Source organism: Macrobrachium nipponense, chromosome 11, assembly GCF_015104395.2.
Source record: "Macrobrachium nipponense isolate FS-2020 chromosome 11, ASM1510439v2, whole genome shotgun sequence".
NCBI classification, from domain to species: Eukaryota; Metazoa; Arthropoda; class Malacostraca; order Decapoda; family Palaemonidae; genus Macrobrachium; species Macrobrachium nipponense.
The window spans coordinates 85,169,314-85,195,118 of NC_061087.1; the positions used below are offsets into that span (position 1 = coordinate 85,169,314).

General features: G+C 34.3%; 1 protein-coding gene across 4 annotated transcripts in view; it reads right to left on the reverse strand.

The window, feature by feature from the left end:
• Positions 1-25,805, reverse strand: part of LOC135206812 (terminal uridylyltransferase 7-like) — a 294,251-nt gene that overhangs the window by 38,951 nt on the left and 229,495 nt on the right. For all 4 annotated transcript variants that reach the window (XM_064238310.1, XM_064238303.1, XM_064238320.1 and 1 more), the window contains 3 exons: positions 15,061-15,286; positions 14,765-14,853; positions 9,396-9,726 (listed from right to left, as the gene is read on the reverse strand). In XM_064238310.1, the coding sequence (XP_064094380.1) occupies positions 9,396-9,726; positions 14,765-14,853; positions 15,061-15,286 (646 nt within the window). The remainder of the gene's footprint in view (positions 1-9,395; positions 9,727-14,764; positions 14,854-15,060; positions 15,287-25,805) is intronic.

The following is a 25,805-nucleotide window of genomic DNA, read 5'->3' on the forward strand; positions in this document are numbered from 1 at the left end:
GGTTGAAGAAAGACTGAATACGTCACTAGGTTCAAGCGTGGTCTCTGACTCTCTTCCGCCTCGGCTACATATCGGATGCCAGATGCTCAGAATCATTTCAGTTACATATTTTTATTGTTTTAACCAGTTTCCTGCTGGCGCCAGAAGATTTATCCTAATGTTAAGACCAAAAAGGTTTGTTCCGCGTATGAATAAAAGCTACATATCCACCACTTAGGGATAAAAGATAAAAGTTGGAAAATGGAACAGGAAGAGGATTCAAAGGCTTGGCAGTGGGGAAAAAAAAATGTAATAACCAAGTGTAAAAAAGTGACAAATGGGAGTTAAAAGAATGCCAAAGATGTATGGAAGTCTTTGTTTATACTTATAAACCAGAGACCACAACAGTACCTAAAGAAACTGGACACAAACTAACTTTCATGGCTGACTGAAGGGGCTATTTTTATTATAGATATTAGATTTTTTTTTACTTAAGACATTTCAGCATCTTGGATGAAAATAAGAACTGAAGAGCACAACTCGATCACTGCGAGAACATGCGAGAACATGATGAAATTATGAAACATGGACCTAAGTTGCTGAAAACCTTAGGGATAAAAAACCAAAGCAACAAAATTACTGTGATTCTTAGCAAATACTGTAATAAATAATGTTATTACAAAAAAATAGGATTAATAGCGGATAAGTGGGTAAGAATAATTGACCATCCTAACAGACTTGAACAACTTTGATTTAAAATTGAAGTTTTAATAGAGGGAGGGAGGGATTGATGCTTTAGTACAAGGGCTTCAATCAACAAAACAGCAACGCTCCACTGGAAATTCAAGGAGAAATGTTCATACATCAGCCCACTGAAACTATGAATGCACCATATGGAAAGAATTTGGGGAATATTTCTTAGTATCATCATTGGATTTTTAACTTATTACAGTATAGTTGTTAACAGACTATAGTGACAACAGGAATGCAATCTGGTGTGCAAAAAGGAAGTGGTGTTGACCTTATAATCTTAAAATATTACAAACAAATAGCAAGCTATTGCTGATACAAATGATACTACTCAAAGCAATTGCTGATATAAGATGATACTACTCTTATTTGTCCTGATCCTATCTTCTGATTATAAACTGGATGTTTAAATTTCTTCCTCCTCCGTGTTTATGTAAACAGTGAGGAGGAATGCCATTCAGGATTCTGAAAATCTTTGTTTTTATTTTTTTTTAAATCCAATTTATTCATATACTTGTGGATTTTTGCTATAAAACAGTTTTGACACCCTTGTGAATTTATCATTATTATTATTGTTCTAAAGGGTCCACAATATTACAAGTGTTGAGAGTCCGTGTATAATTTTTAAAACTTTACAAAAAGCTTTTGAACCCTTCCCTGGGTTCACCTTCAGTCCAAATGAACAATTAGTTACATGTACTGAGGTGAATTTAAAAATAAACAAGTCGTTGAACATCATTGACACCGGTCGTTAGCTAGTTTATGGACCAAGCAACAAACTTCAATGACTTGTTTATTTTTAAATTACCTCAGTAAATGTTGTAACTAATTGTTCATTTGGACTGAAGATGAACCCAGGGAAGGGTTCTAAAGCTTTTTGTAAAGTTTTAAAAATTATACACATACTCTCAACACTTTGTATTATTGTGGACCCTTTAGAACATTATATACACTCTCACGATAGAGTTTTTCCCAATTATTATTATTATCATGGTGAATAGAATGGTTGCATCATTTGAATGAATTTTACAGTGAGTCTTCTCAGTATTACATATTCTTTTCTATCTTAATCTTCAACAGTACTGTAGTTGATCAATGGTCATACATTTATAGAAGAAATACAACAGCAGCAGATGTTGTGCACCTGCTGCTGTTGTATTGCTTCACAGAGAATTATTCTATCTAATGACCAACTTTCTGGCTATAAACTGCATTAATCATCAAGAACAGCAATATTCCATGTGATGACAGTATTATAATAAAACTGTACTTTTCTTGGAAACTAAAACAGCTATTCTAAGGAATACTTGAAGATATAAATATTATCATAATACTACACAATGTGGTTAACTCCTCATTTCTTGGCCCACATGTTTATCAATAATAAAAAGCATTTAAAATCATTTAAACCAATTTTTCTACCAGAGCATTATGTGGAAATTATTTTCAAACATAATGAATAGTCATATGCAAGAACCATTATTGAGTCTTCATTGCGAAACCTCATGCAAAATAGTGACATTGTACTTTTTCTGCTTAAATCAGACAATGCAAAGTACATTAAACTATAATTTCTATCAAAAATACTATCCTGGCAACAAGAAAGAAATGATAGGACATAAAACATAGCTGCTTATTCAATTACAGTGTGTTTAAGTTAACAAGAAAGTGATTGCAAGACTAATCAACTTGATTTATCACACACCACAATGTTAAGATACTGCACCATTTTCTACTAAGGTTTACACATAATGTGAGTAGTAATTAAACTGACAACACATGATTTACTAAAATCAAGTAGCTTCAACAGAACACTAAGTCAAGACACAGTATATTTCCGTGTACATATATGACGACCTTTACGTAAATAAGAAGAGGTAAAACATTATGGCAAATTTTAGTGAATTTATCTCATATCTATAGTATAGGACGACTGCTAAGTTACAAAAACCATCTGCGTATAGGTTAGCTTTTGGTTACCATATATATGCATGTATCATGCAACTTTGAAGACCTCATTATTAAGCTAATTTTAAGGGAGTTGCATCATACAGGAGAAATTAAATTAGAGTATGTAATATTCACATATTAGTATCACAATATAAAATACAAACAACGCATATGCACCTTTAAAAATTTATGCTTTACTTCACTGTATCCAATAATAGTGTATGTAGAGCATGTTAAATTTTTTTTTTATAAAATACAAATAAAGCAATCATGTGCCATTTGCATTGTTTATGTTTTTGTGAAAGTGGACAACGATAAAATTCGGGAATTTTTGTTTAGGCATCAATTTCCATTAAAGATAACCATGGGGGAAAGTTTCATACAATTTGCCATACACATTAAAACATCAGTTAAATGTGTTCTTTTATGCTTAGTATTTTTGATTAAAATATTTTTCTCTCCATTTTTATTTATGGTCAAGTTTGATGGCACAATGAAGTTCGCCAATGTACAACCATTTATAGTCAGCAGAAGCTTGAACATTGTTTTCTCAGCTTCCGCTATATTTTGTAGCTTAAATTTAGCAGTATATTTCCTTGCCGATCTTTTCTCAAAAGCAAATGAGGGTATACAGTACTGAAATGTAAAAATATATCAGTTCTATTCTACCTAATGTCATCTGCAAAATTAATACGGTAATTATTTACTATCGTATGATGGTTGAAACGCAAGAAAACACCTGTTGTTATCCGATTCAGTTGTTCATAGCACTACAGCTGTTTTTTGTTGGGTTGCTTATGGCTTTACGCATTTACACAAGTACTGCAGCATTACTAACAATACTTTAATCATTCTCTTTTATTTTTTTACCTTACGCATTTACACAAGTACTGCAGCATTACTAACAATACTGTTATCATTCTCTTTTATTTTTTTAGTATAAAGAGATGGAGGCAAGGAGGTTGGTCTAATGTAAGATAAGTATCATTAATATGACTGAATTGTTCTAAACAGTTGTATGTAATCCAAAATTGCATTATTTACCACCAAGATGATAAAGAATTTTTAATGAAAAATTAACATTATGTTATCCTAAATGTTATTACTACTATAAATACACTATCATTAAAATTACCAAAAGATAAGTTTCTGTGAGCGCAACATAACTTGTTTACGTTTTCTCGGCTGGGTTCACACACATGAAAGCTGATTTTAATGCTATGGAATTATTTCTCAAATATGCTCGTAATATATGTGAAAATGGTTTTACATAAGGCAGTCCCCCGGGTTACGACGGGGGTTCCGTTCTTGAGACGCGTTGTAAGCCGAAAATCATCATAAGCCGGAACATCGTAAAAAATCCTAAGAAAACCTTACTTTTAATGCTTTGGGTGCATTAAAAACTATGTAAACTGCATTTTTATTGCATTTTTCATGAAAAAACCTTCAAATATTGATTATTTTGCATTTTTGGTGTCATATTTCTTCTGGCAGATCAGCGTTGTAGGCGTCGTAACCCTGGAAATAATTTCTGATGAATATAATTGAAAACCGCCTTAACCTCGGAACGTCATAAGCCGAACCCGTTGTAACCCGGGGACTGCCTGTACTATATATCATATGGAGAATCTTTTCATGTATGTCAGTGGTTATCGCACCAAGGCCATGGCTAACCTACTTAATACGTATAAACATCACTTAGAATTCATGATTTGATTTTTAGAATGGTAGTATAAGACAAAACCTAATTTTTAGGGTTGAATTTTTGGAATTTAAAGGTTGCCTTATACGCGGAAATATACAGTATACTTGAACTTCCTAGGACTGGTCACTAAGTGAAGATGATGATCATCATGATAAGAATGAATAAAAGTGAAAAAGGGCCCAGTTCCTCACTCTTCAGTAATGAGATGCCGATAAATTTCTCTATCAGGTCTATCAAGAATTTTGTTTACAAGTAAGCATTCACAAAGGGTAAGGTTCTGAACTCTTATTGGAAGGAGTTGGAAGAAGGAGACCCTATTTACACCCCTCAATAAATAAAAAAAAAAAGCATGAAACTTACTGAAAAGTAGCCTTCCAGATATGTAAATCAAGACCAGGACAAATTTGTGCATCTGGTTTTCACCCTCAGCAAAGTCCCATCTTGTATTTTAGTAATCGATACCCAAATTTCTATACCAACTCAATAAACTAAAATTGTAAAATAAATGTTATCGCACAAACCAGGACTATTTTTTACATTAAAAATAATTAATATTTAAGAGTAAATAAAAAATAAGAGCAAGCAGACAATAACAACTGCATTTACAAGACTAAATGAACTAAAAATTGCATAGCAGAATTCAACTACGTACCTGTTTAAAGAACAAGTTTTATAGAAACTATCATCAACAATTTCCAAACCCTTCCACTCTAAATTTACTTTTAACTTGATTACATGGACACTATCTACAATTGCAAAAAACAAAAAAATTTGCTAAAATAAACAGAAATTTCTGATGTGAAACAGCACCATTGACTTCTCATAAATATAAATTATTACAACTAAAAATCAACTAATGAGAAAAGGGCAGGAACTTCATTCTAAAATATATTCACTTGCTAAGTTTTCTTCCTAAACTGGATTAACAGCTAACCCTCTGTAACTGGGGCAGGTGGTAGAGAAACAATTTGTAAGGAAATAGAAATTTTTACCAGATGCTGTTACCAGAAACTAGTGTAACAGAAAATACAAAAAAAAAAATTAAATTTGTTGTTGCTATTTTATTCTTATTTTGCTGGTCATGGATTCCTGTGACAACTACACTTGTAAACGAAAGTGTATTTACCATAAAACTGCATGTCTTACAAACAACTACCTATGATTAAAATCATCTCAATAATGATTTTGTATAATAACAAGACATCTTACTGTATCATAAGTAGTTTGCCAAATGAGGACAACCAAATAGTTCTTCAAAAAGTGTGGCACCTCACCTCTACAATTAAATGACAATTCACAGACTGTTTGCAAAATGAACACCTGACTATACAAATTTTATTTGTTATATATTTGTTATAAATTTAAACAGAGCTACAGCCATCATGAAAAGCCACTATTTTACTTATAAAAAGGATTCAGCTGAAACTATGCTGAAAAGCAACCCTGTATAAAAATACTGTACAAGACTTCCTAATGTGATGAATACCTTCACCAAGCTTGGGAAAGTAAACCAGGTTATAGCACCTTACCTATCCTACACAAGAAAACAAATAAAATCACTATAAATTACAATTTAAAAAATTTACATACACTCCATACTAAAACATAGTACTATCTGTTCAAAATCTACTATATTCTGTTCAAATTAAGAGGATTTAGGTGTTCTTATTCAATCTTAACTAAATGGAATGAATGTACTAGATAAAAAGACCCAAGAAGTCCTTAAAATTATTAGATGTTTGGAACTGGCCTTCAAAATGAGTCTCAAAAGTTTGTTATTAACAGACACTGCAGTATAGCTTATTTTTTACCATTTAACATATAATTTCTGCCCTTGGCTATAATGTACATTACACTTTGTCATTTAATTTGAGAATTATTTGTAAAATAAATAATTCTGAATTAGGTATTCTAGCAAAAAGCTATCATAATAATAATAATAAGTTTAAGTATATCTGATAAGTTGAGATGATATAACAATAACTTCACCTCTTTCATACTACTTTTAATTAGCATATGTAAATTAGTAATATGCTTACAACAGATAACACAACATTTTGGAAAAAAAAATAATTTGTAAACGTTATATGATTTCTCTCTACTCAACACAAATAACATAAAAGCCTTTTGCTACCCAGGGATACTAGCAAATGCTATGTCCCACTCAGAAACTTTATCTTAACTGCAACTGTTTCATATTCCACTAAAGTATCTCCAATCATGGATAATTAATTTTTCTTATTTTCTATCTTGATAAGAAAATTAACATAGTTCTCTTATAAGCAACAAATTAAGTATCTGGGACTCTCTTTGCCAATCATTCTATGATTAAAATTCCTGCTGAAATGCAACGGGTATAAAAGGTTTCCAGCAATCTTATATATGAAATCTACATCTTTGCATACCGTCAATAGTATATAAAAAGTTAACTAGTGTAAGCTACTACCGCTCTATCTACTTGTTCTTGCATGTTTAAATATCTGAGAGTAAATGAACTTATTAGAAAAATACACTACAATATTGATAAAATAAAAATAGAGATTAGGTAAATGAACTTACACAGATTCCACACCACTGGAAAAAAGTAATATGTTCCTCTTTCACGAGCAAATCATTGTAGCTGATTTTAATAAGCATCAATAAAACGGACTTTCATATTACAACAAAACCAAGAAAAATCATTCCTATGAGCTGTTGTTAAGCATTAATAAAAACAAGACTAATAAAAAAAATTATACACATGGTATAATGAATATTACATGAAGATAACAATTAAGTTACATTGAAATACTGCTTTCAAGATACTTAAAGAGGAAAACTAAAAAACCTTACTCAACTTCTAAATCTAAGACTTATGTAACTCAAAAATGGACCTGCACATAATACAAAACAGGACATACCCTTCATGACACCCTGCACTGTTAAAACACAACAAACAATATAAAGCATAACAAAACTTTCCTTTAATCCACCTACTAATATAAAAGCTAAACAGCAGTCTCTTCCCTTAAAGATTTTTCTTATTTTGAAATATGATCAGATTTCACTATGTTTGTCTCTATGAACAATTATTGTTGGAAAGGTCCCCTAACTATACTTGGAATTTATGGAATTTATGAAAGTGTGTTTTTGCTTTCAATGATTTATGATCATTATGCTGCAAGGGCAATCTGGCAAACCTTGCAGAGGAGCAGCAGACCCAAGTCACTTCTGACCATGAGGTAAGTGACAGAACTGAAGTACGTATAAAAAGGGCATGTAATAAGTCTGCTATACCAAGCTGTGACTTGAAAATCATCATCTAAAAAAGCTCTAGTCATAATGCCTATGCAAAAGTTGAGTATATCCATGACCTAAGTACTCAGATAATTATTGTGATGCCAAAAGAGAGCAGTGATTTAAAAAAAATCATCCGGAGTAAAACATCTGTATATAAGCACAACCGATACAATTATTAATACTTCACTTGCTTCAGTTCACTCACTTATCTCATATATAATTTAACAATGGTGTATGCTATATTGTACAAGTGTAGTACCTACTAGGCTGTAGGTGCACCATGCATGAGTAAACAAGCTCAGAAGTTTCCTCTTCATCAAAAGTTTAGGATAAAAGCTAAGCTGTAAAAAAATCTTCACATCTTCCCCTAATTGAGTGTAAAACTTGCTAAGACATGAGAAGCCTTTCAATAAAATTGGAGAAGAATAATCCTATCTTACCATTTACTTATACCCACAGCTACAAAAATAATTATAAAAACAATGAAAATTCAAAAGCAATATTCATTAGAGTTAGAGAATCAGGTACTGTACATGGTACATTATTTATAAAATTCAAAATTAGGAATTCACACTAAAACTATCGTCTATTGAACCTGCAAACAAATTATATAAAAACACCAAGAAAACATGAGCGCTTCAATTTACAATTTCTAATTCCTTTCTTGGTGTAAATTTCTTTTTCCTCCTCCTTTTTTTCTGTGTTTTTTTAGCATTACCATCCAGTATTTCCCCAGATTCCAACATCTGACCACATGCACCTTCATAGGCAGCAGAATTTGTCTTATCAAAACCATAAATCAGAGATTTCTGTGACTCCAACCTCACTGACGGTTGTACATATGAGGATACTCCCCAAGATCTACGGTAAGTGCCCTTGCTTGATATCCCAGGAGGATACCCTATAGTTATTATTTCTTTTTCACTTGTGGTGTTATTGATATGATACCCAAATTCCTGTGCCAAGTTTTCATTACCTTCCTCTAGACATTGTTTTAGTTTATAAAAATACTTCTTCTGTTCCTTTCTCTTTGCTCGTTTCAGTTTATGAGCATTTGTGATTTCTTGCACAGAGCTTAACATTTGTGAAAAACTGTCATCCTCCACTTCATCATCACTGCTGGTTGATGCTAGATCACATATTTTCATGCATATACCTGACTTGTTACCTAAAACATTTGAAAAATGATTTCCCAGAAGACTATAAAAGGAAAAAGCCATATTTTGGGATAAATTAATTCCTTTAACAACACTTTTTACACCTTTTTCTAAGTTAATTACCCATAAATGTTGGTCAGACTTCATACCAGGGAGGGCTACCAACAATCCATTGCTTTCATATAATATCTTACATTCTTCTGCTGAGCACCTGGTCATTCCAAAAATCTCATCACCTAGCTTTTGATACTGCCAACTGCTATCCCACTGTCTATCATGCCTGATATACAGTTCATCAGGGACGCTAATTCGCAGAACCAAATCAGCTCTCAAAACATCACACTTGTTGACCTTCGGATCTTTTTTCCCGACTTTTGCCTCTTTTTTACCGTCTTTAGCCTCTTTCTTTCCAAAGTTATCATCTTTCTTCCTAACTTTATCATAAGTCCTAATATCAGCACCCTGAAATGCAAAGGAAGAATTTCCTTCTCCTGAAGACTTTTTCCTTTGGTTTTTGGAAACCCTGTTCTCAGAATTATTAAACTGTTTATTAGATAGCCTAAATAGTGAAATACCTTCAGCATCCAGAGATGTTGCATATGTATTTCCTCCTGAACCATCTTTTCTCCTAATGTTATCGGAAGGCCTACCGTCTTGCATCTGTTTTTGGTCTAGTTTTGGCAAATTAACCTTCTTTAACTCTTCCTTCTCTTCTCTCTTTGTTTCAGAGTGTACTCTTTGCTGTTCATGGCGTTCTTTGTGGCGCTCCTTCTTCTCTCGACGCTCCATATTTAGCTTCTTTTTTGGGCAGTCTTTTATAATGTGACCTATTTTTCCACAGCATCTGCAACCTCTGTCATTTGGTGGTGCTCCATCCGTTAGTTGTTTTGTGTCAAAAAGATAATCCTGTACGAAAAAAGAAAGATCATTTTTAACTATGACAATGAAAAAGAAAATAACTCACAAAAGTTTAGCCTATATAACTTTGTTTCTTCAAAAATCTATTACTCATATAGCCCAGTTTCATGGATGATAAAATCCTAGAAACATCTCCTGTTATGTTTGAGAGAGAGAGAGAGAGAGAGAGAGAGAGAGAGAGAGAGAGAGAGAGAGAGAGAGAGAGAGAGAAAGTAAAATCCCAACAAGATCTTTTGTAAGAGAGAGAGGGGGAAAAAAGGAAGCAGTAATTAAGGGGAGACCTTATGAATCTGGCAATTCAATTTGTGCCCGAAACTTCAGTAGTAACCTGTTCCTTTGGTATGTGCGTCATCACCTGTTAACAGGCTTAGTCAGTAACAACTCATACCTCTCTTGACAGCTAAGTGGTAAAAAATGTCTATGTATGTTGTAATTTCCAAACCAGTCAGGAATTCAAATTTCCTGGTGACGAAGTATTTATCAATTATTGTTTCCCCTTAGGTTATGTAATTCCCAAGGCAGAGTGTACTGGATATTAAGCAACACTTGTAGCTTAATATTTGTGGATAAAAAATGGCACAGCTTATGTAACAAATATTCATGTTACAAAAACCTGAACAAAAATTCATGTTACAAAAAACCTGAACTCAACAGTCATATGTACAGCAGAGTCAATATTAGCTTTGACCTCTCTTGATAGCCCTGAGGTACAAGAAAAGTCACTGTGTAGCATTGTTTTCCAACTAGTTAGGAGTCTGACTCCCCCTTGGGGACAAAGCAGTTATTATCACTTATAATTCACCCTTGGCTATGTTGTTCCAACACAGAAATACACAGTACTTATATAAAATTATGTATTATGAACTACTGTTGGTATAATTTTTTTTTTTAAATCACAGTTCCTTGTTTAATTTCTTATTGTCATTCAATTCTTTAGCTGCTAACTTTGAAGGTTTATGTTTTTTTGTAATTTACCGTATATACTCGAGTAACGTGCGATCTCGCATATCATGCGACCCCCAAATTTTCACCAATAAACAGTGGTTTTGTCTTGTATCTCATGTATCATGCGAGTTCCTTTTCCTAGAGCGTCAGTTCATAAGGTTGGTGGTTTAGCATGCTAATGGCCGAGTCATTCAGATGTGTGCTGCTGCTAGTCAAGTTACGGTAATTTTCTTACTAATCTCGAGAATTGAACACAAAATCTCAAGATTAAAAAAGAATCCTAAGATAATAAAATAATTGTAAAAATAACACGCCTTGGAGTCCTAAATCATTCTCTCTCTCTCTCTCTCTCTCTCTTAGGAATAAATACTGTAATTTGAGTCTTTCACCAACGGGTATCAGTAAATGTGTAGACATTGTGTGTGTGTTTAAAAAAAAATGTGCAGTACACACACATTCCGATGTTTCGGTTTTTGGAATTTTTCAGATTTCGGAAATGTGAGGTCAGATGCATAATCAAACAAACATCACTACTGCAGCAAAAAAAATTTTTCCCTTTATGTTTTTCATTATTGTTATTTATTAATTACAGTTTATTTAAATAAATATTAATATAATACTGTTAAATGAATGTGAGATAACTAAGATCACCTATAACAAAATAGTGGGACAATTAATACCATATGTTCACTAATAGCTATTATTTTCAAAACAAACATTCCGTAAAACGCAAAAAATATATGTACATGACAATCAAAATATAATGTTTTGCAGTTCAACTTGTGAATTTTAATAATAAGTATGACTATATAATATATTTCACCATAACGATCATGAAGTTGAAGAGTCGTAAAATTTTGAGGATGGTCCGGGAAAAGGATTTGTACTTCGTGATTACGTATCGCTACAACACCATGTGGTATTTTCATACCACTATATTGATGACGCATCGCTACGACACACTGGTATTTTTCATACCACTATACATTAAAGTTAAAATGATCATATTATATTATTGTTTTCACGAAGAAATAATTATATAAAGAAAATTATTGAGTAATTTTTGCCGTCAGCAGTCAGAAAATCACGAACATGGTAACGTTCAAAACTAGAGCCATCCACGGCATGTCTATAAATAGAACAGAAGCAGAGGGCAGTCATTGGATAACAGATCACCATGGCTACCAACCAACCAATCAGGTATTAGTTATACTACTCAGTGAATTTCTTAGAATGATCGTTTACACACGCGAAGCTAACAATGATGTGTGTTTTGCATACAATACGTAGTTTTAGTTTTTATTAGTGTAAGTATTTTACTGATTACATGAAGAATAGAATGATTCTTCTCATTACTTTGAATGCAAAATGGTTTGCAGATTCTTCCGCAAAAAGAAAAGAAAAAAAATTCTTAAGAAGATGATACCTATTTACTAACGCGGTTGACATAGCTTCAAAAAAAATTCAGCTCTTTAATCTCTGGAAAAATGTTAATCTTTCTGTCCGCTGGTCACACTCTTTATATCCCCGGCGACTAACACAACAAAATTTTGTTTGTTTGTTTTTATCTTTCAAGATGTAGGTATTTATTACCTGTAGGTACAGCACATTTTTTAACAGTATGCCCATACACACACACACACACACACACACACACACACACACACACACACACACAGTTGCGCTTGACCTAATACCTATTGGTTTCAGAGACTCAAGTTAACACTTACAGTATAGTTGAGAGGGGAGAGAGAGTTCATCCTAGATGGCCTTGGTTCATCCCTCTAATCTCTCGAGGAATGTCAAGATTTGTTCCCTGCTCATTGTAAATTTAGTCCATGCGACTGACAGCAACAAAATTCACATTTTTCTTTCTTCCAGATATGAATTACCCGTACTGCACATTTTTAACAAACATGAACACACTGCATTATACTCTCTCTCTCTCTCTCTCTCTCTCTCTCTCTCAGAAAAGATACCGTCAATTCAATTTATCAGTATCTTTTCCTGATAGACAGACAAAGTAAATATTTAGGACTCCAAGGCTTGGCATATTGTCAATTATTTTATATCTTGGGATTTTCCATGGTCAACTCTTGGGATTAGTAAGAAAAATGCGATTATTTGAGTAGCAGTAGCAGCAGCTGCAGCGCACACCCAAACGAATTGGGTAAGCCTATAATACGCCAAAACAATAGTATTTACAAAATGAGCCGAGCTCTCTGGCTGGGCTGTTTTGGTCCTCCCACGTGTTTGATCGCATATCTGCCAAATTTATAACAACAACAGAGATAAAACCATTTCTCCCATTACAGATATCAAATATTATCTTTTCCGTTACGCAGAATTCTAAATAAATTATGTAGGTTCACGATTGATAAAGTTTTTTTTATGCAATAACAAGAAACGGAGTCAGATTTTCTATCACCATGGCATCTCATCTTGGTGCTGTTGCGAATATTTCAACCAGTTCCGCGTGCGTTTAAATCCATACTGACTGTACAGTCTGGAAGCAGTTCTCCCTTCTACACATATCTTGATTTCTTAATATCGTAGGTATAGAATAAATTGGTGAGCAAGGAAATATGAAATAAAGCATAACAGAGTAAGTTTGACGAGCGAGAAAATAAACAATCGTATACAAACAGATTCTCTCTCTCTCTCTCTGAGACAAAATAATAGATAGGAAACAATGACTGAATATTGCTTGAATGCAAAGTTTTGGCCTGACTGAAGTGTGGAGTGACTTTGACACCGACTACAAGTTATTCCTGGTCATCTCACAGCCATGGATAGACATAAACTTCACAGCCGAGAAAGGGCAATCGTATACAAAAATAATTAGGTTTTTACGGGAAAAAAATGCGAAATGCGGGCCTATGTTGTCCCATAAAAAAAGCTCTCGCTCGGACAGCTGAGGTTTGGGAGGAGAGAGAGAGAGAGAGAGAGAGAGACAAGGAGAGAGAGGGAGAGAGAGAGAGAGAGAGAGAGAGAGAGAGAGAGAGAGAGAGAGAGAGAGCAGGGCCGAATAGGGAGATTAAAGTACCTGGGAATGAAAACTCCTTATAATCTTATAATTATAGCCTCGGGGTTTGTCTCAAGGACATTCAAAGGTCTGTCAAACACGGGCAGTTGTTGTTTAGCATAAGGGCAGATCTTTAAAAGCCACGCCAGAGAGCTCGCCACGGTGACAAGACTATATATGAAATGATCAAAGAACTGGAAGATGACGAATATGACTGCGTTCATGGCGAAGAATTCAGAGCAGTATTTGATGGTACGGACACGGAGAGCGACTTGGGAGGATTTTAATTTATAAATTTTATGCATTTTTTTTTACTTTAATAAATTTTCACTTAACTGCGTATCCTAAAATAAAAATAATAGTTCAAGTAACAAATGATTCTTTTACCGAGTAAAACAAAAAGTAAAAATTCCTTCGGTATTGTGCCTTAACAACTGATTTGGAAATTATAGATGGTTAGTCTAGAACAGTTAAACATGCTGTATAAACCAAAATAATGCAAATGGCGCACGATCGCTCTTTTGTATTTTAAAATACAATAGTAATATGAGAATGCATACAATATTATTGGATATAGTGAAGTACAAGTAAAGCATAACTTTTTAAAAGATCTACTGTTTTCCTCCGGTAGTAACTATCGCAATCTGCCGATTTGGGAAAGCATAGACAGTACGCTAATTTTATACCGCGTGTATGATGCAACCCCTTTAAAATTACCTTCAAAATTAGGTTTCAAAAGTCGCATAATATGCGAGTATATACGGTACATATGACTGTTTTCTAGTTGAATAAAATATTAATTTCCCTTTAATATTAGCAAGTTTACTCATTTGTTTGATGATTCAAGAAATAAAGATCAATTCCAGATATGACATTCAGCATGGTCCTGTTCATGTGGATTATGAAAACCAAAACAATTAATTTAGTGCAAAGAATTCAACAGAATAAGGATTTCACCTCACAAATGAGCTCAAGTTTTAGTGTCTTCATTATTTCAAAATCAAAATATTCCAAGAAAGTCATTAATCTTAAAATCAATTCAAACCTGCTACTTACCACAAGACTTCTGTAGCCTTGGGGAAAGCTTATCGGGGAGCCAAATATCTCTCTCCCTCGGATGAATGCTTTCATAATGAAGGTGTTCACTGTAAAGTAAATATTTATATATAGGAAACTACAGTATTGCTGCTATTAATAACCATAAATTTTACCATAATTTCCAAACCAATATTTTAAAGTAATAATAAATAAACTTCCATGTTCAAAAAAGGAATGCGCTGGCAGTAACAATTAAGAAAACTACTGCTATTTGTGTCAAGTTTATTGAAAAAATATTTAATCATCAATCTTACTTTTCCTTGAAAGGCCTGCTCCTAGATTATGGCTTAGGTCAAATGGATCCTCAATGACAATACAGCGGGAGTTCCACAACTTTTGCAGACGTGTAAGAGGAGCATGCTGTCTGATGGTAACAACATGCTCTTTCCAGTTGAACGTTTCAGTGTAGTACCTCAACATTGATACCCATAACTCGCCAACTGATTCCTTGTTCTTATTATAATCTTTCCACACTTTTGGCTGTTTAAAAGAAAATACATACAAAGCCAGATCAGATAAAACACAGTTGATATTCCAATTTTATAATGTAAAAAAAACATATTACAAGTTTCTATCACTATAAATTACCTGATTCGAGACAAGTTATTGTAATTATAGTATTACAAAATATCAAATAAAGTTCAAGGAGGAAAGAATAATGAACTACCTTCAACATAAAGTTGGGAACCAGAAAACCATCTTAAACTGGATTTTTAAAACAAGAAAAGCTTTTGCATGCATACCTAATAAACATATACAGTAAGTCCTCGGGTTACGCTGGTCTCGACTTACGATGTTTCGTGGTTACGAACGCGCCCCCATAAAAATATAAAAAATAATATTTTGCGTCGTTCCGTCTTACGCGGTTTAGCGTCGTAAGCCAAACGTAAATTAAACAAACCGCGAACTAAGTTCCGGGCGCACGGCGGAAGAATAAACGCTTTGTGGGGGAGAGGACGGCGTCGCTTCGCTACGCTCATTCCTCGCCCATACGCCATTTTGGTTGTTTACACTGCCTCTCTCTCCCTCGTGTTGTATCGTTTTTGTAACTTTTTGCTCTTTGTTATGGCTCCCAAGCGCAAGGCGGACTCTTCTGATGGTAGTGCATCGAAGAAAAGAAAGGCCATCACCATGGAAATTAAAGTGGACATTATAAAGCAATCTGAGAAGGGAGAAACGCCAACAAACATTGGCCGCTCGCTTGGCCTTAGCCGTTCGACCGTTGCTACCATTATCAAAGATAAAGAGCGCATCGTTGAACATGTGAAAGGATCTGCTCCTATGAAAGCGACAGTGATAACTAAGCAGCGTAGTGGTCTAATAATTGAAATGGAAAGGTTATTGGTGCTTTGGTTGGAAGACCAAAATCAACGGCGTATCCCAGTCAGCCTTATGGTGATTCAGGAGAAGGCGAAAAGATTGTATGTTCTGCCTCACCTCAAGAATCACCTGCCTCAGCATCTCCAGCAACTTCTGGAGGTTCTTTTTCTCTTCACTAACCTCCCCCAGTCTCTCCAGCACCGCAGCTTCCTCTCCAGTGTGCAAGCCAATCAAATTAATAAAGGTAAGGAATTGTTCTCTCGTTGTTATTGATAGGTATTTACATTAAATCATGTGGTATTTTTCAATGTTCCGACTTACGCTGAAAATCGTGTTACGACGCATCTTAAGAACGGATCAACGTCGTAACTCGAGGACCCCCTGTACAGGCAGCCCCTGGTAATTGGCAAGGGTTCCGTTCCTGGGGGCTTGACGATAACCAAAAATCGCATATAAACAAAATTCAAAAGTCTACGGGCACCACAATCCACTTTAAGGTGCCCTAGACTGGTTAATGATGCCTTTGACGGTGTCAAGGCCCAATAGTTTAACCTAACATTTATTAACATTTGATAACTCTTTAATAAAAATGTGGAATTTCATCTGCCTAACCCTTTACTATGGTCTGAACAGTAGTAGTTCCAAAAATTTTGAATGCCAGATTCAATGAACTTAAGGTAAACCTTGGCCTAGCAAAAGAGAGAGAGAGAAAAAAAGTCACCTGTTTCAAATGATCAAAGATGTCAATTTTTCATCTCCATTGACATCTTCCTCTTCTTAGTGGCACTTCCTAACCTCTTTTCCTCCATCTCTTTATTTATCCTATATTATAATTAAATAAGTTAAAAGAGTAAAAGAAAATAATAAAAGTATTGTTAGTAATGTTATAATGGTTGCTTAAATGAGTACAGCCATAAACAACAGAAAGAAAACAGTTGTTTTGCTACAAACAACTTAACTGATTAACAACAGCTGTTTTGATTGCATTTCAGCCATTGCATGATAGTAAAATATATCGTAGTTATGTTACAAAATGACGTTAATTACTCAGAATAGGACTGACATATTATTACATTATACATGCAGTCCCTAGTTATCAGTGATCCGATTTTGACGTGCTTGTCTAGTGTCAGTTTTCAGCATCAAATTGCACAAATTTCAGGTTATCAGGACCGAAATGCCCAAATTTCTGGTTATTGGCACAGATAATAAGAGTATTGGCAGTGATAACATTTACCGGTTACTGTTGCCAAAATCTGGTTACTGATTTTTGGTTGCCGGAAATTTTGGCTTATCATCCATCAAGCACTTAGGATGATCACATATTACTGTGTATAACACACACACGCACACACACACATATATATATATAAACAGGCAGTCTCCAGTTATCGGTGGGGGTTCCAGTCTCGGTGGGGTGCTGATAAGCAAAAACAGCCATTAACCGAAACTCAGTTATTTATGGCACTTATGGCACCAAGTTCTAGAACGGTTAATGGCGACTCTGTTAAGTTGCGGGGGAAAAAACACACAACACACACACACCCATAATACATACATACATACATACATACATACATACTAATACGACATACTACATACATACATTAATATATATCTATATATATATATATATATATTATATATATATATATATATACCACATATCTATTATATATATACATATATAGATATATATATAAATATACATATATTATATATATACTATATATTATATATATATGTTATATATATATTATATATTATATATAATATATACACACATATATATATCTATAATATATATATATATAATATATATATATATAATATATCTATATATATATACAAATATATATAAAACAATTAATAATTATATATATATATTATAAATATAATATATATATATATATATATATATGATATATAGTAGAAAAATATGTAGATTTTAATTCAATTTAATTTTACTAGAAAAAAAAAATATGCATTATCACTACGGCATCAGTATTAAAGTACGTTTACCTAATGTAATTACTTAATTAGTCAATTTTAAAATTAACGTAATTTTCATAAATAGCTTTTCTAGTCTAATCCTTTTAAATGGTTATTGCCGTAAACAAACCACCAATTTTAATGCGGAAAATGTTTTCTTGGTTTACTGAGTGACGGAGAACCGGCAGTACCTGTCAAGAACTTAACAACAGCAGTCTTCAGCAGAAGTTCCATTCATACTTACCGTGGATTAAACTTTGAAGTGATTTAGTGACATATGGATCTTATCATTTGGCATCACGGTCATGTGTTATGCAAATATGGAATAATTCTATCAAGTTACCATTGGACCCCGGACTGCCAAAGGGGAACCCGCTTACCTATCTCCTAAACACACTAAAACAAGGTGAGAGAAAAGCTATTTTTTCTTTGTTTTTTTAAACTGTCCAGATCTTTACTTTTATTCCTGCAGCTTTAATCGATGCTTATGTGATAAGTGTGTTATTACCTATACTTATCCAATTTATACGTACCTTACCTATACTTACCTTAAATATACGTGAATTACATACTTATTCATACTTCTAGTTTACTTTGTTTGATTATATTATATTAGTCAATTTACTATTTAATTGTATGTTTGTTTTTACACTCATTTTGACGTTTTGTTACTGGATAGAAATATACTTTACATTTTACTTTGTTTACTTTTGGGCTGTTATTTCATTGGGGTAGTTGCGTCCGATTCTGTTCATACATGAAATCTTAAGATTTCCTCTTGTTCACTATTTCGATGTGTTTGTATACTTTCGGATTCATTTCATTGGCCTCGGATGATGCAGCCAAGTACTCACTTCCTATCCATTATGTTCACGTCAAGTGTTTGTTTGTCATTCAGAAGTATATTTTTGTGGTTCGATGATATACATTTACAATTAAATTCATTGTAACTTATACTTTATTATTTAATATATCCTATATTACTATATAAATTTAATAAGTTACCTTATCATTAAAATCTGTATAGAATTCATTTTTATACATGGCGACCGTGACAGGATCTGGAAGTTGAGTGGGGTGGCTGTGTTTTCCCGGAGGTAGGTTTCGGGTCCATGGTGATAATTTGCATAAAATTTACTTTAAGTTACTTTGTGATTACTGTTTATACACTTCTGCTTATATTAGTACTGGCATTTTATTTTTTACTGTGGTCTATTGTTACTTATATATTAGTCAAGATGACTGAACTGAAGAGATTAATAACTTCTCGGAAGTTTGTAAGAAAGTCTGTTACGGAGTCGTTTGATAGACGTGATCAGTTCATCTTACTTGAAGCTTCAGATAGAAGCTAGCACTGAGTCTAAGTTGACTGACACATGGCACGTTGAAGGACTTGGATCTTCAAAAATACAGGGTATAAAATGGAGTTCCGAAGAAAACGAAAGTGAACTGATGGAGGAATTGGAGGCCTGTGAAAATTATCAAGACAAACTACGTTCGTCTTTATTTAAGCTCCAATCGCCTGTACGACTACACCACCTCACCCCAACTCCAGCTCTTCCCCTTTTGAAGAGACCAACGGCTCCTTTACCTCGATACTCTGGTCAAGAGAACGAAGATCTAACTAAACTTTCTTCTCGATTTGAGGCAGTGAATCAACAGGTTATGAATACTCTGACTACGAAAGCTTTTACTCCTAAAGCAGCAGATAACTGGAAGAGCCTTGGTTTGAATAGATTCCTTGGAGTCTCATAACCAAGGATATAGTAAAGCAAAGGAGCTCTTAGAAAAGGCACTTGCTTCTCCAGACGTTCAGAAATTCAGCACCATCAAGCAGCTATCTGAGTCGTTAAACTTGGACAAATGTGATGACCATTTGAATATGTATCCAAAGTTAAAGGTATAATAGAGAAGTCCGTAAGTTGAATGTTACTATTGATTATATTTTGCAATACTTTGTGTGGACAGGTTATAAATGAGAAGTCAGGGATTTATGAAAATATTACTAACCATACATGGCCTTCAATGGAAGAGATTGGTGATAACTTCTTCACTGCCTGCACAAGATACAATCACCATAAGAAAAAATGGAAAGTAACAGATCATTCTGTGGATATGGCAGTAAATGTGAACTTCACACCAGAGGGCAACTAGTGATTACTACTGCACAAAAATGTTATCCATGCTCCTTGTGTAGCACAGTCCAAGAAAAGGCTAGCCATAACATCAGAGATTGTATGAACTTTATTTCTCCTGTTTCCAAAAGTTGAGAAATTGAAGAGTATCGATGGATGTACTAGATGTGGCCTGGCATCACATTCTACTGAAAAGTGCAGATACAAATTTAGAGATCGGTGTGTAAATTGCAAAGGTTTTCATTGGAATTACTTGTGCACTCGTCCAGGGGAAAACAAAATCAATCATGACATTGTCAAAAGAATCTGGACCTTAACAAGAAAAAAGTTCCATGAAAAAACAAGGGCAAGAAAGACACAAAGGCTAAAACTCCTGCGGAAAGATCCCAGAATAACATTACTAACTATTACAGAGGCTTTGAATAACTCAAGTGAGGAGATACGATTCTTCCAACCTTCACGTGTAACATAAGTGGATTCAATGTGCGTTGTATGAAAGACAGTGGATGTCAATCCAATTTTATATCTGAAAGAGTTGGCAAGCAGATTGAATCTCAGTCATACGAGAGAGTGTTAAACTTACTGTGAATGGTATCAATGTCCCTAGAAAGTTATGACACCAAAATTGTCGAGGTGGAAAATGAAATTTGACAGGGATTCAAGAGTCATTTATGCATTGTGCCTTCCTAATATAAATATTACTTTGAATCTTCCCAAGTTGAACAGAGTTGTTAATGGATTTCTGTCAAAAGGATATAAATTGGCAGATACAAGACTTTGGATGGTTCAGAAGATATCGATATCCAGCTTATTTTGGGATCAAAATCCAGCTATTGCATACCTGAGACTGAAATTGTATTCGGAGAGAAATCTATATATTCAAGAACTCCTCATGGTGTAGTGTTAAAGGGAGCAACTGAGACTATTTTACATGATCTGCCTTATTTACCATATGCCCCTGAACGTCTCCTCGTCTTCCTACATTTCGATAACTAATAGAAAACCCCAGACTACCTGCCTTCAGAAGAAGCTAAGTTTTATCAAACCTCTAATATAGACTTGTAAAATCGAAAATAGAAATGAATCATTTGTTTGGAAGGATGAGGGACGATGAGTCGGTGGGTTAGTTGTATGACAAGGATTGTACTGGATTTTCTGTTTGTGACCAAGGCATTACATAGAGAGACTTCAATGTACTCAGGAAACACTGTTGAAATCCATACTCAGTTGGTCAATTAAGTTTTAGAGAAAACTACAAGGAATAGTGAAGGGAGGCTGGTGATGCCATTACTCTGGAACCCTAGAGTTTCTCACCTTTTGGGACATAACTTCAATATATCAGAGAAAATACTGTCAAGCCTGCAAAGAAAATTGCAAGGAAATTTAGACGATAAACTGAAGCAGATAAATATGGTATTTAAGGAGCAAGCGCGGATGCTGGAATACAATTGAGAGAATTGAAAATTTAGATCAATTCAAGAAGGAGCAATCCAGAAGTCCAGTTTCATGCCTATGGGCATTTTAAGCCTGATCGTGAGACCACAAAATGTAGGGTTGTGTTTCCTATCCAATCTGAGATGACAAGGAAGTATGAATCACAATCAAAACTATGCATGCAGGTCCAACATTAAATCAGAAACTCTCCACTTCCATTATCAATTTGAGGTTCGGAAGCAAACTATGTTGCTTTGATATAAAGAAGGCATTCAACAATATAGGTCTTGAGGAAGTCGACCAAAATCGCTTTGTTTTTTGTGGTTTAGAAATCTTGAAGAGGGAGATTTTTCAATTATTGGCTATAAGAATAGTAGACTTCCTTTTGGACTTAGATGTTCACCTGCATTATTAATGCTTGGATTATACAAGATATGATACTGGATTCTACGAATGATTCTTTTCCATTGATGAAACTCAAGAGAACCATTATCAGTGTCTTATATGGACAACTGTGCATTTACGGCAGAAACGTCGGAGTGTTTGTGTGGATGTATACAATGTTGGAGGATATTTCAGTCCATATAAGTTTTCACTTCAGCAGTTTTTGTCTAATGACATGTCATTACAGAAAGAAATTGACAAAATTCAGGAAACAGAGACTCCAACAAAAAGTAAACTGCTGGGACTTGAGTGGGATCGAATGAGTGATACATTGTCCTACAAAACCCATACAACTGGATATAAATTCATCAACAAAAAAGAAGAATTTTATCTACTATAGCTTCACAGTTCGATCTTCTTAATTTCAACGGACCTATACTGAATCGAGCCAGATTGTTTCTACACAGATTGCAGTGTAGACCAGAACTAGATTGGGATGAAAAACTTACTGCTCCTTTGATCAATGAATGGAAGAATATCTGCAAGCAGGCCCAATTCTGCACCGTTCTGTAGAGTTCCCACGGAATTTGGTGCTCGTACTGCCAAAACTAAAATAAATTGGTGGGTTTTGCTGATAGTAGTAAGGTTCTGTTTGGCACTGCAGTGTATCTGTATAACTTAAATACAATAAGATCTACTTTATTTTAGCAAGAAATAAACTGGTGAGTAAACATTGGAGTCAAAATCCATACCAAGCTTGGAATTGCAAGCTCTTGCATTAACCGTTGAAACTGTAAAGGATTTGAAGAATGAACTTTCAGGAATTGGTTGCATTGATCCTATTGAGATAGTTGGATGTGAAGTCTACTCTGACAGTTTGGTGGTACTGACCTGGCTGCAGTCTTACACCTTGAAACTTGACAAACTACAAAAAAGCAAACCCTTTGTACTCAATAGGTTAGAGTATATCAATAAGCTGTGTGAGGATTCTTGTATGAAATTTCTTTTGTGTCTGGAGAAGATAATCCAGCAGACTGCATCACAGACCTTTATCCTTTAGGCAGCTGATGAAACAAACTATATAACTGGTCCTAAGTTCATTACAGAGAGAGAAAGCAATGTGATCTGTAGTGACAGCACATTGTTCTTTCATTATACCTGGATTATTTGAACCAAAACGAGTGCATAAAAGTGGAGGCAAAATTGTGGTAGTGCTTGTCACCTCCGCATGTGGGCTCGGAACATCTTTTCTCTTTAATAGGGTTTCTAGTTTTGAGAAGGCTGTGAGAGTGCATGCGGTGGTGCTCAGGTTCTGCAGCATTTTGAAATCTAAGTTTAAAAGTAAACATCCAGCTCTAGATCATTTTGAAGTTGAAGATGAAGGCTTTAATTTTATGATGAAGCCTGTAGGCAGATTATAATCAGGGATCAACATATTCACTTCCCAGATGTCTTTGATTATTTTCACTCAAAACAGAAGCAGTTGAAGAATCTGCCTAACATTGTTGCACAGTTGAACTTGTTTCTTGATTCGGATGGCATGGTGAGGGTAAAGAGTAAATGCCGAAGATTGAAGGAAGTCCAACATCTTAACAAATTCAACTATCCTTTGCTAATATCGAAGGACAGTATATTGGTTCCTCTGATTATAAGGGAATTGCACGTGAAGCTCTCACATGCTGGTTGTTATCCTTTGTTGGCGGAACTTAGAAGAAACTTTTGGATTACCATGTATACTCGACTGTGAAGAAAGTTCTGTCAAACTGCATCACTTGTAAGAGAGTAAATGAGAGGGTAATTAAACTAATCAAAGTCATTACCCAGAGTTCAGGATAATTCTGAAAATGTACCGTACAGGCAGATTTTTATTGATCATAATGGGTCCATTTAAAATAAAGAATGATCAAGGAAATACTGTCAAGGTATGGTTGTTATGTATTACGTGTCTGTGGTCTCGGGCTATTAACTTGAAAATTTGTATGGATTTAACTTCAGAGGAATTTATTAGAGCATTACAACTTCATACATATGAATTTGGCATTCCCTCCTTATGTCTGTCTGATTTGGGATCGCAGTTCGTTGCTGGTGCAAATCAGATCTCTAGTTTCCTCAGCGATTACGAGACAAATGCATATTTACAGGAACATGGAATTAAATCCTTTAAATTTGAACAATATTACAAGGGATGTAATCAACTCGGCTCGTTAGTAGAGTCTTGTGTGAAACTAACAAGCGCTTATTATTTGGAGCAATACGCAATAATGTTCTTCCCCTTCGGGATTTTGATTTTATTGTTCACAAAACTATACATTGGTGAACAGAAGGCAATTTCATTTAAAGAGTCTCTAGGGACTCTTCAGGAGAGAGCATTCCAGAAATCATTACCCCGGAGATGTTGATTTCATGGCAGAGAATTGGTTTCCATCAATATAATCCCTCAACTACAAGGCCCAACAGATCCCGATCCGGAATTCAATGCAGATCAGATTCCTTCATCATTACTGAAACTACAAAATGTACGACATAATCTCATTAAAATATACAATGAAGAATTTATTGGGAATCTGATATATCAAGCCGTGAATAAAAAAGACCGATACAAGCCCGTTCAACATAAAGAACTTAAAGTTGGAGATATAGTACTTTTGAAGGAACCCTTAGCTAAACCCTGTAATTATCCAATGGGACGCATTAAGGAAATTATAACAAATATAAACAATGAAGTTACGGCTGTGAAAGTCTTTAAAGGGAAAACTGGAGAAATATTTAAAACGGCACTCTAGTTCTATAATTCCTCTTTTGTCAGTCCCAGGCGATGATGAGAAGCAAGGGTACCAGACACTAAGAATGTTCATATTGTATCATCACGTCCTAAAGAAAAGCAGCTATACAGGGTGCTTCTACAAAAATTCACCACAAATTTTGCTGAATCTGATTAGGGATTTTTCATTACTGTTAATATTGTTTTATTTGGATTCTTTTGGTTGGTTTTTATTTTGGGTAATTTTCATGTCAAATAGCATTTACATTTATTATATACTTTTGATTTCATACTAAATCAAACTCTCTCCCGGAGTGTAGAAAAATATGTATTTAATTCCTTTAATTTTACTAGAAAAAAAAAATATGCATTATCACTACGGCATCAGTATTAAAGTACTTTACCTATGTAATTACTTAATTAGTCAATTTTAAAATTAAACGTAATTTTCATAAATAGCTTTTCTCGTCTAATCCTTTTAAATGGTTATTGCCGTAAACAAACCACCAATTTTAATGCGGAAAATGTTTCTTGGTTTACTGAGTGACGGAGAACCGGCAGTACCTGTCAAGAACTTAACAACAGCAGTCTTCAGCAGAAGTTCCATTCATACTTACCGTGGATTAAACTTTGAAGTGATTTAGTGACATATGGATCTTATCATGCATCACGGTCATGTGTTACGCAAATATGGAATAATTCTATCAAGTTACCATTGGACCCGGACCTGCCAAAGGGGAACCCGCTTACCTATCTCCTAAATCACACTAAAAACAAGGTGAGAGAAAAGCTATTTTTTCTTTGTTTTCTAAACTGTCCAGATCTTTACTTTTATTCCTGCAGCTTAATCGATGCTTATGTGATAAGTGGTGTTATTACCTATACTTATCCAATTTATATGTACCTTACCTATACTTACCTTAAATATACGTGAATTACATACTTATTCATACTTCTAGTTACTTGTTTGATT